This window comes from Centropristis striata, chromosome 15 (genome assembly GCF_030273125.1).
Source record: "Centropristis striata isolate RG_2023a ecotype Rhode Island chromosome 15, C.striata_1.0, whole genome shotgun sequence".
Lineage (NCBI taxonomy): Eukaryota > Metazoa > Chordata > Actinopteri > Perciformes > Serranidae > Centropristis > Centropristis striata.
Window position 1 is genome coordinate 18,120,801 of NC_081531.1, and position 17,152 is coordinate 18,137,952.

The 17,152-nt window shown below is 35.3% G+C and overlaps 1 protein-coding gene across 1 annotated transcript in view; it reads left to right on the forward strand.

The window, feature by feature from the left end:
- Positions 1 to 440: 440 nt before the first annotated feature.
- Positions 441 to 17,152, forward strand: part of zgc:77151 (uncharacterized protein LOC337153 homolog) — a 35,926-nt gene continuing 19,214 nt past the window's right edge. The window contains exons 1-2 of the mRNA XM_059351329.1: positions 441 to 859; positions 13,161 to 13,313. Coding sequence (XP_059207312.1) covers positions 839 to 859; positions 13,161 to 13,313 — 174 coding nt within the window. The 5' untranslated portion in view covers positions 441 to 838. The remainder of the gene's footprint in view (positions 860 to 13,160; positions 13,314 to 17,152) is intronic.

The following is a 17,152-nucleotide window of genomic DNA, read 5'->3' on the forward strand; positions in this document are numbered from 1 at the left end:
AAAATACAATAAGATAAATAAATAAAAAATAGAATAAAATAAATAAAATGAAAAATGTACTGCCCGCACAAATAAAATATGGATATATACAAATAAAAATAAAAACATAGAATCGTAAAATCAACACTCTACGTGGTGTTAAAAGCCAGCGAGAAAAGGTAGAACTATATAAATTACTCCAAAAAATCTCAAAAAGCTCAATATCCCTCCACAGCTATACACACCAAACTATGTTGGATTATTTTTTGTGTGTAATATAACGATATTTTATGGAATACATTTTTCATCAATATGAATGTAAATAAAAATCTAAGAGTTAAAAAACAAAAACACCTCATGCTTTCTACTTCTTCTCTACAACATTTCAGAGGGAATACAATTTTCATCAATATGGCTGTTGATAAAAATGTATAGGCCTATATTATTCCAAAAAATCTCAGAAATGGGCAAAAAGCTCAATATCCCTCCACAGCTATACACACCAAACTATGCTGGATTATTTTTTGTGTGTAATTTAATGATATTTTATATGACTTGATTTAAACCCCTCTCGCACCTAAACCCCGCCCACATGTGCCGCGTTACCCGGAAATACGTCACACCAGTGAAGCTAAAGATGCTTGAACTGCCGTTTGACTTTAACATTAAGTTGTACTCTGTGGCAAACTTTGGCCACACCTAGATCCTGTCCCATTTCCACACACACACATACTCACAAAAAATAACACACACACAAAAACCAGGCTTTTTTTTTTTTTTCTGGTGCGTTTGTTTGTGTGACGGCGAGTCCCGGCGGTGTAAGCGGAGAGGGGCCTCACAGAGGGAATGCAGGACTGCAATGGAGCACAATGCAATACAGGTAAAGCCGATATAATTTCCGAATAAATGTCGATTTATATCATATTCACCCGGTAGGTTTTCTGACCTGTTGATGTGGGTAATATTTGTACCGTGTGTCGCTGTGAATTTAATCCCGATTTCGTGTTTTATTTCATTTAGTTTGACCATGTCGTATTGATTGTTTTCCCATATCAACCAAACCCAAAAAAGCACCGAGAGTTGCTCTGACTGCAATTACAACTTTATTCAACCAGGCTCAACTTTTTTTCCTCCAGAGGTGGAAAATGAACCGCTTATATTTGTATTTTTACGGTGGAAACAATCGGCTGTGACATCAAGCTGTCGCCTCGTTTGATATCAGAGACTCAGCCATTAAATTTCACTTTAATATTTCTGATATTTTCGCCGTGTTAATGATTAATTTCTTTGTGTGTCGTGTCGACAGTCTCAGCTTCTGCTCTGGCTACCAACCCCCACCCACAGCAACAACACATTAGCAAAATAACATTTAATTTTCTGTACGTTTCACTGCCTGAAAATATCAGGAAACTTTTAAGCTCGTCCACCTTTTTTTTTTTCAACAAAAACGAGCTCGCAGCGAGTCGTTGCTTCGACATTTTTTTCATTTGTGAACGCAGACTCTCAAATTAATTCCCACACCGACGTGATATTAAAGATTGAATTTTTTTTTCGAGTGAGACTAGGTGGAGCAGCAGTAGTGTTGGTTATAATAGGAAGCATATTGATATTATTATCAAATCCCTCCCGACATTTTGTCTCCGGCGTAATTGCCACAGTTTAAGGAGGAATGTTAATATTGCGTGTATGAAGAGGGAAATATGGAGTTTTTGTAGTTGAAATAGCGAAGATTAGTCCTGCCTAAAAACCCAGGAAACATCCAGAGGACACACAGCTTGAGCAATGTGGGCTTTTAGTCGAAATAAAAACGAACAAAGTCATTTATTTTGATAGGAATCCGTCATGTGTGGCGAGGGATATATTTAATATCCCAGTGGTGGTTGTATATTTTTATAATATCTCTGTTTTAAATATTAATTTATTGCAGTATTGAGAGGTTTTTCTCCCAGTGGTGAACTTGTGAGCTTTTTGAATAACAGGATATACCCAAGGTCAATACTGTGCAGACTGTGTGTTTGGATTTAATTTATTTATTTATTTATTGTCTAAAGCAGGAGACATTTTATTATTAATATTCGTCGGAGGTTTTTTCCCTCCCTCTTCCTTCCCGTACTGAAAACTGTGTAAAAAAATATCTCACTGCATTATTCCCAGAAATATCACGAGAACTGACGTAGGCAGGGTGCAGATTAAGGGTTTCCATCTTAAATTCTTGTGTGTGTGTGTGTGTGTGTGTTGGTGTGTGTGTGTGTATATTCACATTTTAGACAGAGGACTGCCTCTCACTGCTCAGATTATATTATGTGGCTTTTATTTTCCTGCCTGCTCAGCCCTGCCTCGTTTCCACCGCTAGGCTGGAGCACTGCTTCAGCTGGCCCTCCCCCAGGGCCACAAAAAAATAAAAAAAATAAAAAAAATCTTGAATATAACACTCCTATAGTACGTAATGGTATGTTTATGATACACTATTCTCACTTGATGGTAGTACTTATCATATTGTCTCTCTATAATTTAAGTTAAATATATGTATAATATTCATTCTGGGGCTAAAACTGTGTCTGCAGAGCTGTGACTTGATCCCACTGTTGTGCTATTTTTCCTTTTTTTCTACAGACATAGGTATTTATATTTTTATTGTTTATAATCCACCTTTTTTATGCAAAATGCCAACATTATCTAGTTTTGGCAGGTCAAATTTGAGTTTAATCGTACATTTATTGTATTTTGTTGTGCTATTTGTCCCTGTGTTTCCTGCTTGTCTATTAAACTATAAATTGATGAGTTCTTAAGCAAAAGTGCACCAAATTCTCTGGTTCAGGTAAATTGTAAATCTCACTTTGTGTGGATTCTTTTAGGTTTTTTTTTTACTGCCAATATGCCTGCATATAACGAGAAGTGATCGATTATCTCAGTCTTGCAGCTCTTTTTTATCTATTTATGATATTTAAAAAAAAATTCCGACTCTTTATTCTAACGTAATGTGCTCATATTTTTTTATCAATAATGTGATTTTGGTGGTTAATATTGTGTATGTTGTTTTTATGTGGCTTCGTTTTATGTATTCTACCTTTTGTGACCTGTTTAGTATTTGTGTAATAGCTTATAATTGCCTGTACTCGTTAGTAATTTATTCTTACTTTATTATAATCTTTCCCATATTATGTAAAGTTTAATTGTTAAAAAAATAGAGTGTTATGTAGAGACTTTATCTGTCTTTATGGTACTCATTGATCTAAATTATTACCATAATACGTCCTAAATGTGTGTATATGTATCATATCTGCTTAGTGGCAAATGCTCTATCTTTAGAGCTCAATATCAATAGCAATATCAATGTGTTGTTCTTCTCTATTCTTGTTCCTCCTCATATGTTAATAAACAACTGTTAAATATTACAATAATATTTTATTCAGTTAATGCTTAATAATATTTTGTCAGTCGTTCTAAGCTTAATATGGCTCTATTCATATGTAATCTTATTGCTTTTAAGTATTATTAAGTGTAATAATCCTTACAAGCCTCTGTAATTCTTATGCAATTTTAATATAGGGGCTTACCATGGACGACAGAGATGTTATCTGACCTCATGTTATCCTTTCATATCATATTAACAACAGATTTTGTATATAAAACTGTATTGCATCTATAATACTCAGTAATGTCTTAATCTGTATCATATTATATCTAATACCTTAAATAAACCTGTATTTCTTTAAAGAGGATCAGGGTAATCAGTGGAGACTTTATCTGATCTTACAGTGTTCAATGTCCCATATAATATTCCTTTGTAATATCTATATCAATCTACAATTTACCCCATTAATTCTCCTTCAATGTCAGAGAAAATGGTCTGATGTCCATTTTATTATTATCCTGTCTATGACTTTGTCAGTCTTATTCTTCCTCAATTTTATTTCTTACATTAAATATTTCAGAAATAAACCTATAAATCTCCTATAGTTGCTGACAGCAATCAGTGGAGACCTTATCTGACTTAATGGTATTAACAATCCTATTATATTACTATATTCCTACTTTAAAATATCTATAATATACCAATAGAGGCTAATATTGTGTCAGTTGAGCTTTACAGAAATTGTATCTAAATTTACTATATTATTTCTTCCTCTGTGTCTAATAAAATGGTTAATTATTCCACTAATGTCTAATATTTTGTCCATCTAATTCGTACTTAATTATATTACTCCCTATATTGCATCGAGTATAATCGTTCAGAAATAAACCTTTAATCTCAGTGGGGACCATATGTCCCTATTATCTTATTCAGAATCCCATTATATTACCACATAATTACTTTAAAATATCTATAATATACCTATAGGGGCTAATGTCCCTGTGGGGCTTATAGTGATTTTATCCGTCCTAATTTTGTTTAATCTTCTTCTTTGTACATATTTCATTTAGAGTCTGTTAAATAACCCTCTCAAAAAATACCTATTATATTCCTGTAAAATACAGCTGCAGCATTCATATAGTGGATAATGTTTTGTCTGTAAAGCACCATACTGATTATCTAATTCAACTAAAAAATTATAAATGATTGTGTAATACTTGAATAATACTCCTTTAGGGGCTGATACTTTGTTTATAGTACTCAATATTGTTTTATTCTTAAAATGTGCTTATTCTTCTATCACATCCAGTATAATAATCCTGAAAAAAACATCTATTACAATTATCTGTGAGCTCACAACATAGACTTCTATCTGAATGTATTATGATAATATTCCCTGAATAGTCTTATATCAAACTTAATGTTTAGAATTCTTGCATAAAATATATTTATATGAGCTTTTTTAGGGTGTAGAATGTGTATTTGTTCCTCTGCAGTTATGTCCCTTTATCACTCGTACATCACTGAAATACATCTGTAATATATTCACAAGGACTTGAAATATACTGCTAGGACTCTGCACTGATTTTACAGTAAATAATTAATGATTCTTTAATAGTTTAGTGTCTTTATGATATTCGTGTAGGGAGTTGCAGTATGTTTATTAACTTTATCTCACACTGGCTTCTTATAATCTTGCTGTTTTGGGGTTTATATTGTATCTAAGATGCCATGTAGTGATCTTAAATGTGCTTTTTCTCTCATCCTGTCATCATTATAGACCTGTAATGTTTCCACAGGGACTCTGTGTTTTCTTTAATCCTCGTGTGGTTCTATAATTTCAGTTCCTATAGCAGGATATAGAGCGAGTTCGACATTCAAAAGTGACCTTGTCTGTTTTCGTCTGTCTGAAGTTGTTTCACCAAAATATATCTTTTAATACAAATATGGTATTCAGGGACTCAGAAAGATGTTTTTCACGTTTTTTGGTATCCTACGGTTTTCCCACATGCAGGGCTTTTAAAGTGATACTCCATGTCGCAATAGTTAAACATCATGTTACTGCATTATATGATGTGCTGGCTTTTATTTAAAACCACAGTCATATTAATGTCTCTGTATATAGCCGATATGTATATTTTCTGCTGTGACATTTATTTAGTATCTTTCTAAAAATTGATCCTGGGCCTGCTGCAGCTGGTCTGCAGAGCTACAGCGGGTGGGGGAGGGTGGGAGGAGGTTCTGCCTGTGGTGGGTTATGGGTATTGGGTGGGGGAGGGTGTGCTGAGTGGGGTGGGGGTTGTGGATGATCAACACAGGAGTGAGAATTTGAGAATATTCTGCATTTAGGCAGCAGGCAGGAGAGCTGGATGGCTCGTTGTTTTAGGAAGAGGCTATTTGTGGTGCAGAATGGGGAGGAAATGCAGTATGTGTATTTATTTTGTGAATCTTAATGTCTCATCTATCATGAGTAAATGGATAGCAGCTGCAAAGCCGGATACACCCTGAGCTTATACAGTACACTAGGCCTTTATTTCACATGGATATAGTGAATGTGACCTCTGGCTGCTTTTTTTTAATTCACTTAATTAAAAAAATCTGCCACACATGTAAAAACTGTTCAGCCACGCTTCATTTAGAGCTGCAACAATGAATCAGTAATTTCATTCAGGGAATTGAAAGTAAATTATTCTGCAGCTGTTTTGATAATCAATTAATTATTTAAGTATTTTTTTAAGCAAAATCTCTAAACATTCTCTGGGTTCAGCCTCTTAAATGTGAGAATTTACTGCCTTCTCTCTGTTTTATATAATATAAAACTGAATATCTTTAGTTTATGGTGTCCAGACAAAACAAGACATTTAAAGATGTGTATTTGGATTCTGGGAACTTTTGATTACAATTTCTCAGACTTGAGACATTTTATAGACCAATCCATCAATCAGTTAATCAGTGCTGAAAATATGAGTAAAAACTCCTCTAGGGGCTGATACTTTGTTTATGATACTCTCTCTCTATATATATTTTTAATTCTTGCTTAATGTTGCTCCTTATAACATATCCAGTATAATAATCATGAAAAAAATCTAAAATCTATTACATTTCTGTGTTTACATATAATAATATAATATATTACTAAGATATTCCCTAATTAGTACTATACTATACTCCAATGTTAATGTTAAATTTATGTAATTTTACTGCAAAATGTTTTTGAAAGATTTTTTTTTTTTCAGTAAAACAGAAATTATATAATTATATGGTATATATGAGTATTATTTTATTATGTTGGTATTATGTTAGTAATTATCAGCTGATGTTATTTTTTAATGTATTATTCTGATGGATATGTCAGTGGATAATACAAAGACAATAATAAGAGAAATTGTTGCACTTAACAAGTGCAACATCTTGTGGCAGTGGCTAGTCAGCGGTATTAAGCATTAAATACATTAACACTGCTGCATTTACAGATTTTGTCAAAGTATTTGATTAGAATTCCGAGGCCAACTGCCCCATAAAAGCCATTTATGTGCTTTACTGAAAAGAAATTCCTCAACATTTGAAGTTTCAGACCGGTTTTTCATTTTCGTTCAGTGATTTTGGTTACATTTGGTTTGCTCAAAAACTATTTGAATTTATATTTTGCATTCAAAGATTTGTAGCAGACAGTTTGCACAAAAATAGTGCTATGGTGTTGGATGCTGGTGAATTCTTTACACTGTGACATTTTTTTTTCCAAAACTAGATTTAAAAAGAAATTGCAATATATCACCCTGTATAGCAATATAATGAATAATAACCCCTGTACGATGATAGGTATCGTATTGTGCTGCCCTTTCATCATCTCAGCCGGCTGTCTGATCTTTTTCTTACATACCGAGAGGCTGTAGTTTGCGCGTTTAAAATCTATTTTAATATTTTTTCTAAATATAGGAGGCATGGTGAATCTTTTACTTCTGATATTCATCACATTGCATTAAAGGAAGAGTCTGTTGATATTCGGCAAATATTTAGTCAAGAAAATCCATGAAATGATCTGAAATAAAAAAAAACACTGAATGATGATGAATTAGGCCTGATACATCTTATTCCTCTGTACAATAGAGCTCCATTGTTGTTAAAAACTTTTACCACATTATTGAAGTATTTGACATGTTCCTTCATTACCATGAACACACACTGCAGTTTATATTATCATAATCCAACACACACCTTCCTGCTGCCCCAAATACTCACTAGAGTACCAAATGTGGATTAATCCGCTGCTAAAAATAGTCCCCAACACTGTTTCCTAAATGACTGGATTTTGCGGTTATCTGTAAATAAATACACACAGCCTGCTGACTAAAGCTGCGGCTCAGTGGCCAAAATGGCAGCTCACGTTTTCCTGACAGATACAGAGATCATCACTTAGGTCGCATGCTTAAAGATTACAAGTAACAGAATTCATTTTTTTGTTAAAGGTCTGATGGTGATAAGTCAAAGGCAACAAGTTTACTGACACGCCATCAGACCTGTGAAAACCAAACAGCTTCAAAACTGCCTTTAAATCAAGACAGACTGCCTCCATTTCTTACGTATGTTTGGTTTTATGTTTTATTTCTTTTCCACAAACTACTCTTGGTGTGCAGGCCCGCGGCTCCTCACACTTCCTCTTACAAAACAGTGAAATTAAAGCTGCAGGTTTATTCACCCAGCAGCAGCAGCAGAGGCAGTATTGGCTTTCAGATGTATGAACCCACTCGAGGTGTGCTCGATTTATTGTTCAAGCCGTGTAAGCACCGACAAATGGTGAGCATTAGCTGCTTGTGTGGTAAGACTAATCAAGTGCTCCTCATCACTTCCAGAGTGTAAACACACAGGAAGCTTCATGTAAACTGAGCTGTATATTAAATAAAGACAAACTCTATGAGATTCATCCGCCATTTTGGGGACAAAAAGGGGAACCTGCTGTTACAGAATGACTGATGGAAAGCTGTTTTAGGCTATTAACACTTTATTAATACTCATTAACCCTCTGAACCCAAAGCAGTTTAATTTTTTTTCTCTTGCTCCAGTCAGATTTTGCTCACTGTGGCCTAATTTGTTACTGCAATGTATAAATCCTGCACCTCTATGGAAACATCGCAATCATGGTTAGAAGTAGGAAAACATAAAATATGTCATTAGTGCAGTATAACATAGTTATAATGCCATAAGTCATGAAGAAGACAAGATGTAAATTTAATTTCTTTGATAATTTCTAAAATCAGAGCAATAAAGTGAATTCTATATATACAACATTTTTCAAATGGCCGCACATGTTACCAATATTGAAAAAATTGGGGCTCCGCATGGTATGCAACTGTGCATATTGAACTATTTACAATTTTACAACTTCTATTTAAAACCCTCCTTGTCCTCTCAGTTCCGTGCAAACAGATGACAAAATCAGACGATACTTTGCTGTTACAGTTTTTGGCTAAAATTATAGAGGGTGTGACTTTGGCAATGTTTTTTTAATTTTTTGATAATAAAACAGGTCTTTCAAACCTGCCGGTGGGTTGTGGGGTTCAGAGGGTTTAGCCTGTTCAAAATTGGCCTTTGTAATTATTTGTTTTAATTTTGCACAAAAGTGATTACAGATCAAGTGAAGACAAGTTTAGGGAAGATAAACAACCATAAAAGATCATATGAAGTGGAGGCCTTTGACAAAACAGAGGGGATAAAAGCAAAGCGCAAACTAAAAAACAAATTCCTTACTTTTTATTGCATCTTGGGTCGCAGTCTACAACCATTTAATTATATCTGTCAGACAGCTAGAAATGTAATATGTGAATGCTTGCATATTAGATAAAAAGAGTCAAGGATTGCAGTTTTATGTGCATTAATAAACATGTTTTCTGACAGCGGTGTGTCTGTAAGACCTGTAAGACCAGTAAGACGAAATGTTGGCTGTGTCAGTAGTCACAATTGTCTCTCACAGTTCCCCAGAGACCAAGCTGAAATTTTCAGATCCTGCGTTTTGTTCCATTAACAGTTCAAAATCGAAAGACATTCAGTTTATTCTCATAGATTCTCACCAGATAATATTTACAAATAAGAAACTAGAACCACATTTTTTTTGTATTTTTGCTTTAAGAAAAGCTAAAAAATTATGAATCACCCAAAAATATTGCCAATAAGTTGTCAGTTAGACCAGCCGATAACTCAAGCAATTGTTGCAGCTCTAATATATAAACTTATTGATATGATTTTATTTAATTTCAACCCAAAACATAAAGTGATAAGGATAGTTTGATCCCAAGATAAGAACCTCTTTGTTACACAATCGCTTAATTCCCTTTGTTGATCCCTGAGAGAAACTGTGAGATGTTGTTGTTCTCTCAACAGTGCCTCGCCCAATTTTACCTGTAACAATAAGCTGCTGCTGTAGTGAAGCCTGATAAAGGTTTAGTTCATTTAGGGTTATACAGTCATGGAAAAAATTATTAGACCACCCTTGTTTTCTTCAATTTCTTGTTAATTTTAATGGCTGGTACAACTAAAGATACATTTGTTTGGACAAATATAGTGACCACAACAAAAATAGCTCATGACAGTTTAATTTAAGAGCTGATATTTGGTAATTTGGGCAATGATTTTGGTTCTTATTGAGAAAACCATGAAAAATAGCTAGATATCTGCTGTTAAATTAAACACTAAAAAGCTATATTTGTTATTATCATTATATTTGTCCAAACAAATGTACCTTTAGTTGTACCAGGCATTCGAATGAAATTGAATAAAACAATGATCTAGTCTTTTTCCATGACTGTATGTCATATTCTAAACAAGCGTGCAGTTCCCTTATTGTTTCCCTCCATCGCTGCCAACGACAAATCAACCAGTTGCAGGAGAAAATAATGTTTTACAAGCCACAATGGAGGTATTGGAATGCTAGTTTAGTCACAACATATGAACCCTCCCACTGACTAGCAGATGAAGAAAGTCATAATGTTGTTATAGTATCTGTCAAAAATAATGATCATTTAAAGTGTGACTGCACCCCCCACGTCTGAGCCTAACTTCACCTACTGCTCAAATTGTGAAAAACACTAAAAGTCGGCAAGAGACTCAAATTATTTTTGAAGCATCATAATTCTCATTTTCATTGAAAAATATATTAAAATCATCATGGTGTAATTATTTTGCAATTATGTGTGCAGAATGTGTAGGCTGGGACGTCTGCAGCACCACAATATTCAATTAATTTTAACACATAGTTTGCCTTTAACAAATATTGCACCTCTCATGAGGATATTGTAGTAATTCATACTGCCACTTTGTAAATCAGACCTGCACAATTAATTGAAACTTAATCAGAGTGCAGACTTGTAAAAGGTCTCAGTCCTGTGAGATTTTGTTCTTGTCAAAGGATGGCAGGAAATAACTCAAAATAACACAAAATTACAGTTGGATCCTCTGCAGTACACTGCAGATACTGAATGATTAACTACAGCTGATGATTTTATGACTCGCTTCTGGGAATCATGTGGCCTTCATACTGTGCAGCCAGGTGAAACTAAAAGTAAAACAGCAGAACCGCTTCTATAAATTCAACCTTTTAATTACTGATGTGTTTATTTATTGATCTAAAACAACAGGGTGCACAGGCAAATCAGTTTAACAGGAAGTGTGACCAATGTGTTGTAGTGTAATGGTAACAGGAAGTAGGCTACTCTTTTGCAAAGTCAGCTGTGTCTTAATTTTCAGGCTTTTTTTCTCCATTACAATGTTTTTAATCATTGGCAGTAAAATTCTGTTAGTCATTTTGATAGGTGTCACTCCATCTGGAATGAAAAGCTGCATCACTTTCTTCACCTCCACTCATATCTAAACATATTTTGAGTCACTATCAGGTGCTGCAGATATGCCTCTGCCATGCTAAACAGTCAAAGGAGTTAATTTTTAACATTTGCTCTCCAACTTGTTTAATATATTACAATATCCTGCTCTGAGTTGCTGTTTATACATTTTAATATACTGCAAGATGGTGCAACTTTATCGTCAGAGGTGTTGATGCCAGAGGTGGTTTCTGCAGAATTTATGGCTTGAACATGCCCGACAAAGTGTAGGGAGGAAACTGTGGGCTCCTCTTTTTCAAACGTATTCGCTTTCATTTTGTTTTCCCTCATAATGCATAAAAATGTAAAACACTTAATACTTTTGTCTACTTTAAAACCCTGAGAATCCCAGCATGGACATTTTTAATTCCGATGTAGATATATGTCAACTCATCAGTGTATCAGTCTGACAGTCCACCAGTTTAATTGATCTCAACATTTGATTTATTAACATTAACTTTGGTCCAGATTATAGCCCAACAAATATTGGTTGCTAAAAAAACCTTAACATTGAAGAAAAGTCAACGCGATGACTTTGGTCTCTCTCTGATGTCACTCCAAAAACAACTTTGACAGGAAATCCTCCTAATTATTCAGATCCTGGAGAAGAGGGTCCAAATCTAGCTCCACATTGTTACCTGCAGTTATGTGCTCATTGAAGCCAACAGAAGGGTTTGGGCTGAACTCTACAAAAGAAGGTGCCGAGTCCATCATGTGCATCTCAGAATGGGGGCTGAATGGCTGCGGAAACTGATGCACGTTGAAGCCGACATTGCCTTCAGCGTTGGGCGTCATGGAAGGAGCTGGGGGTGTGCCTGTTAAATTTAATTTAATTGGCTTATTAAATGCATGTTGTCTGGCAACTTTTCCTACACAATATATTATCCAGAAAATGATGCTTGTGGTGATTTAAAAAGATTGCTTTTTATTAATTCTTTATTTAGATGGATATTTATATTTACATTGATTTTATTCCAATGTATTGTCTTATTTATTGTCTGTTTTCTCTGTTTTCATTTCTAGAATAGGTAGACAATGTAATACATTGTATTTATAATGTGTAATAAAGTCATTTATTTAAGAAAGTAGCCGTCAGAGTACCTTTGCCCACATAGAAAAGCGCTTAAGCTTTTGCGAAATAGTTTTCATTTAAGACTGCCATTTAAAAATGTAAATGTTTCCTGCCAGCTTTACAACTGTACATCCAAAACATGACATGTACTCTAAAAGAATATGATTTTTTGGGGCGGCTGTGGCTCAGTTGGTAGAGGTCATCTGCTGATCGGAAGGTTGGTGGTTTGATCCCTGACCATGGCAGCCTGCATGTCGAAGTATCCTTGAGCAAGATACTGAACCCCAAATTGCTCCCGATGCTGCGTTCATCGGTGTGTGAATGAATTCCCAATGGTGGCAGGTGGCACCACTGTGCCCAGGTAGCCTCGGCCACCAGTATGAATGTGTGTGTGAGTGCACTTGTATAGCGCTTTGGATAAAAGCGCTATACAAGTGCACTCCATTTACCATTTATAAAAAATACTGTGTTATCTAGATGTAACAGTAATTGTAGGGCTGTATTTGTTATAATTTGCTCTACTATAAATGTCAATGTGATTTTGATTGAGATTTTCTTCCATATGGAACCTTTGACTTTGCCTCTCTGTAGGTTTATTTGTTTTTACTCTTACAGATAAGGTTTAAAAAATATTTGCTTCCTCATCTTAAACCCATTTCCTTTTTTCAGTCTAAAGTTACTTTTTCAGGAAGCTATGCTGAGACTTCGCTAAACTATACATATTTGATTTGTGTCTTATGAGTATAGGAGTAATATTCTGGTCTATGATCGATCTTCAGAGCTTAATAAATGCCAAACTCTAACTGTGGAAATGCCATGAGTTCCTGTTGAGCCACGAAAAGGCTATTAACTCTTCCTCATCAGTGCTGTCTTGTCTTTCTTTCAGTGGTTGGGTGCCCCCTCCTGCCAGCGAGGCAGCTATGCCTTCTATAAGTCGGTGAGCAGCAGAGCTCAACCTGATGGGCCCGTCCAGGTGTGGAAGCTCGGGGAATTTTACTTCATCCGATGTGGACCGCAGGATCCTGTGTGCATCGCAGAGGTGAGATTACTCGCTCATATATTGGATTAAAACTGCCATGATCAGTATTTTTATAATAACAAGGGCTTACATGACTGGGAAATGTCAAACGGGTCACACTTATTAACCAATCCACAGAGAGTTGTCAGTGCACTCTGCAGTTTTCCGATAGAGTTTTATAGCTTCTTTCAGCTCATTATTTCGTTTTTCTGACCTGCAGCTTCACTGTTTCGGTTGAAGCAAACTGCTCTTATTTGTGCCGTTTTCGGCAACAGTTTTCCAGGGATCAGCTGTAAAAGTACTACCTGCTCAGCACCAAACGGCAAACAACCACAGTAAGCTGTATCTGGTGAACAGACTGGAGCATTAAGAAGCTAAAGGGAATTATTTGGTAGGACCTAAAATGAAGCTAAAAGAGAGTAAACATTGCACGTCGTACATTCATTAGGTGGACGCAGACGCTCCAAATGAATCATCATGTTGCTTTGATCTGCTGGTTGCGTAAATATATAGCTGTTAATATCTGCTAATACATTAGCGATATTAACTTCATGAGGGGGTAATATTGTAAATATTTTGTTTGCAGCTGTAGAGAAACAAACAACAGATCGATAAATGATAAAAAATACAGTTTGCTGTAGCCCTAAATTAATTTTGTTTACCATCTTGATGTTTTTGTTATAACTCTTAAATTTTAAGGCATTTCAGTGATTTTTACTTTTGCAGTCATTAATTGTGGCACAAATAAGGAATAGAGAATTAAATAATTGCATTGAAGCAGCAGAGGCAGAGATATCCTAACTTTTAGTTCTTGGAAGTCCAAAAATACTGGATACTACCCTTACCGTAATGCAGCTTGATACAATCTTTGGTTTGCCCCTTGCTGCCTGATAATCAGCAGCGTCTGTGTGATTTTTAGAAAGTTCCTGCAGAGCCACAGAAGACATTAATCTGCTGTTATTCAGCTTATGTTGTTGTGTGTAAAATTCTTGTTGACTATAACAAACTCAAATTAAATCTACAAACTGAACCCTAAATAGGTCACACTGCTGCTCTCCTTCCTGCTCACATGAGCAATAGAAGAGTAATAGTATATTTTATTGAGCCTACATCCCACGGCAAGGCTAAATTTAGTCAAATCAGGTCGTGAGCTGAAGAAGTGTTAATGAGACTGTATTGAGGTTGATGGTATTGTATTGACAGTGAGTGACTATAATGATGCATGTGCAATTTTTGGGTATATTTTTTAAAATCACAAACACAGGAAGGAGAGAAACTGAGATTAAACAACAGTTTAAATAAGTCAAATAAGTAGTGGCAGATGCATTTGTGGTAAATCCCAAAACCCCAGGGATAAGTTTTTTTTTTTTTTCCCCAAATATAATAACACAGCCCTAATGTCCACACTAATAAATTTTAGTTTTAAAATTGTGTTTAAAAAAGGACACAATCACGAAGTGTTGTAGTACTGTTTCAGAAATAATCTTCACTCATACTAAAAAGCCTGAAAATGCAAATCACAATGTGAATTGCTCAAAAAATAGGTTGTCTCCTGTCCATGTAGACAGTAGTAGCATTACAAAATGATGAATTTAACTACACAACAGCTGCTAGCATAGACAACAAAGTCTGCAGCACCTGTAATTCATTGTCCGTTTATTCAAAATTATATAAAATAAATGTTTTCCACAGAAAAGTGTCCCATGATATGAGCATGAGGAATCGGGGAAGACCACGTCTATTCTGTTTAGAAAAGTCACAGTTTCTTCTCGTTCAAGTGTGGACACTAGATGAAAACAGAGGTAAAGTCATTTGTTTCAAAATGAAAAATTTTATAGTGGAGGTAGACATAGTCAGACCTGAAACAGTTTCACAAGTCTGAACTGAATGCTATCAGATAAACAAAAAGACTGCTGCAGCAACACAAGTTAAAGCATGCACGGAGAGAGAGAGAGATTAAATAACCCAGCCTTCTCACCTGGCTGTAATAAATGTATCAATCGTCACCTTTTATGCAAGTTATCAGTTTAATAAATTAGAGGACGCTGTGAAACAGCCAACTTTTACGTAGTTGAGATCAATCACCTCACCAGTCTAAAACCTTTTTCCACTCGTGGTGCAGAAGATGTTAAGAAACCCTCTTACAATATCTGTAAGCAGACAGTAAAATGTAAACTCAACATTATACAATAACATTTCCAACAATATTTTGCACTAAAAAGCCTGCTTCTCAGTTTCTTTCTGAAACTTATTAGAGAGCAGATTACAATATTTGTGCAACTTTGAATGGACTGAAAAAGCAATACAATTTGAATACAATAAAGCCTAGGCAATAGAGTCTGGGTCACCAACAGCAGGAAGTGGTCAGGTGTGACTGCAGGTGAGACGGGGGATTCGGTCTGTGTACTCAGTCATACTCCATCTGAGTAAATGCAGTCATGAAAAAAATATTAGACCACCCTTTTTCTTCACATCTTCCATGGTTTTCTGGATAATGACCAAAATGATTATCAAGAAAACCATGGAAAATGGCTAGATATCAGCTCTCAAATTAAACTCTTATGAGCTATTTTTGTTAATATCATTATATTTGTCCAAACAAATGTACCTTTAGTTGTCCCAGGCATTCAAATGAGCAAGAAATCTGAGAAAACAAGGGTGGTCTAATAATTTTTTCCATAACTGTATATTAAAGCAAACAAACATCCTGTAACATCTTCTCGTGATTCAGCCAAGAATCACGTCAGACCTCCAAACCTGCACAATATGGTCCATTTCAGTTCAGTTCACACTCGCATAATGTTGTTTTTAACTCCCGACCCATCAGCCTGTTCTCTTCTGTACCATCAGGAGCAGTTATTTTTTTCTTGTCTGCATATTCATCTTTCTGTGAGACACCCTCCTGTTTGTCTTTCCAGCTGCCTCTTTACTGTACCCAGATTTTCCCTTTTACCACAATAATATTTTCCCACATTTTAATTTGACCTTCAATATTTAGCCTGAAGCTGATTGGTTTTAAATCAGGTTAATATTTCTCTTTTTTTCTTGATTAGATTGTGTCTTTTTAGCCACACTTGCACTATTGGTCTGTCTTTCATGGATTGCCATGAAATTTTGTGCAGACATTCATGGAGTCGAGGGGTTGAAGCCTACTAACTCTGGTGATCCCCTGACTTTTCAGCTAGGACCACTACAGGGTCAAAAGGAACATTTGGTGTATCTGCCCCATGACATGACCGATGTGACACCTTTCCACCACCTTTCATCAAAATCGTGCCAGTAACAAACTAAATGAAGAACCAAACTTTTTTCTTTTTTTATATTTATAGTAATGATAACAATAGTGATAATTATAGTAATGATAACAATAATGATAATGATAACATCCCCGTTTTAGGACGATCAAACTCAAGGCACCAGTCCATTCTAAAATTGAACAAAACTGATCTAAGGACTCGGAACGACAACGCAGACTACCTGACTCACTGATCCATTAATGGACCCTGATGTTAATTGTAAATGGGCAGTGTATTGTCTCTGTGTTTGTCTTTTCTGTCATGCAATCGGGTGGCTATGCCGCACAATGAATTTTGGCGAAAGCTGACAAAGTAATATCTAATCTAATCTAAGTATGATATTAAACAGCTTAAATTCATGCATCAACCCATACATTCATACATAATAATGCAACACAAAGTGCTTTATGTAAAAGCGAATCATAAAGAAAAGCTGAAAAAGCTGGTTTTATCTTTAATTCCTGAATCCAGATATGTCAAACAGTGCCTATCTGCCTCCTTAACCTTGCCAGCATATTGTCTCTGACGTTTTGTTCAAAGTTATAGATATAATATAATACAATA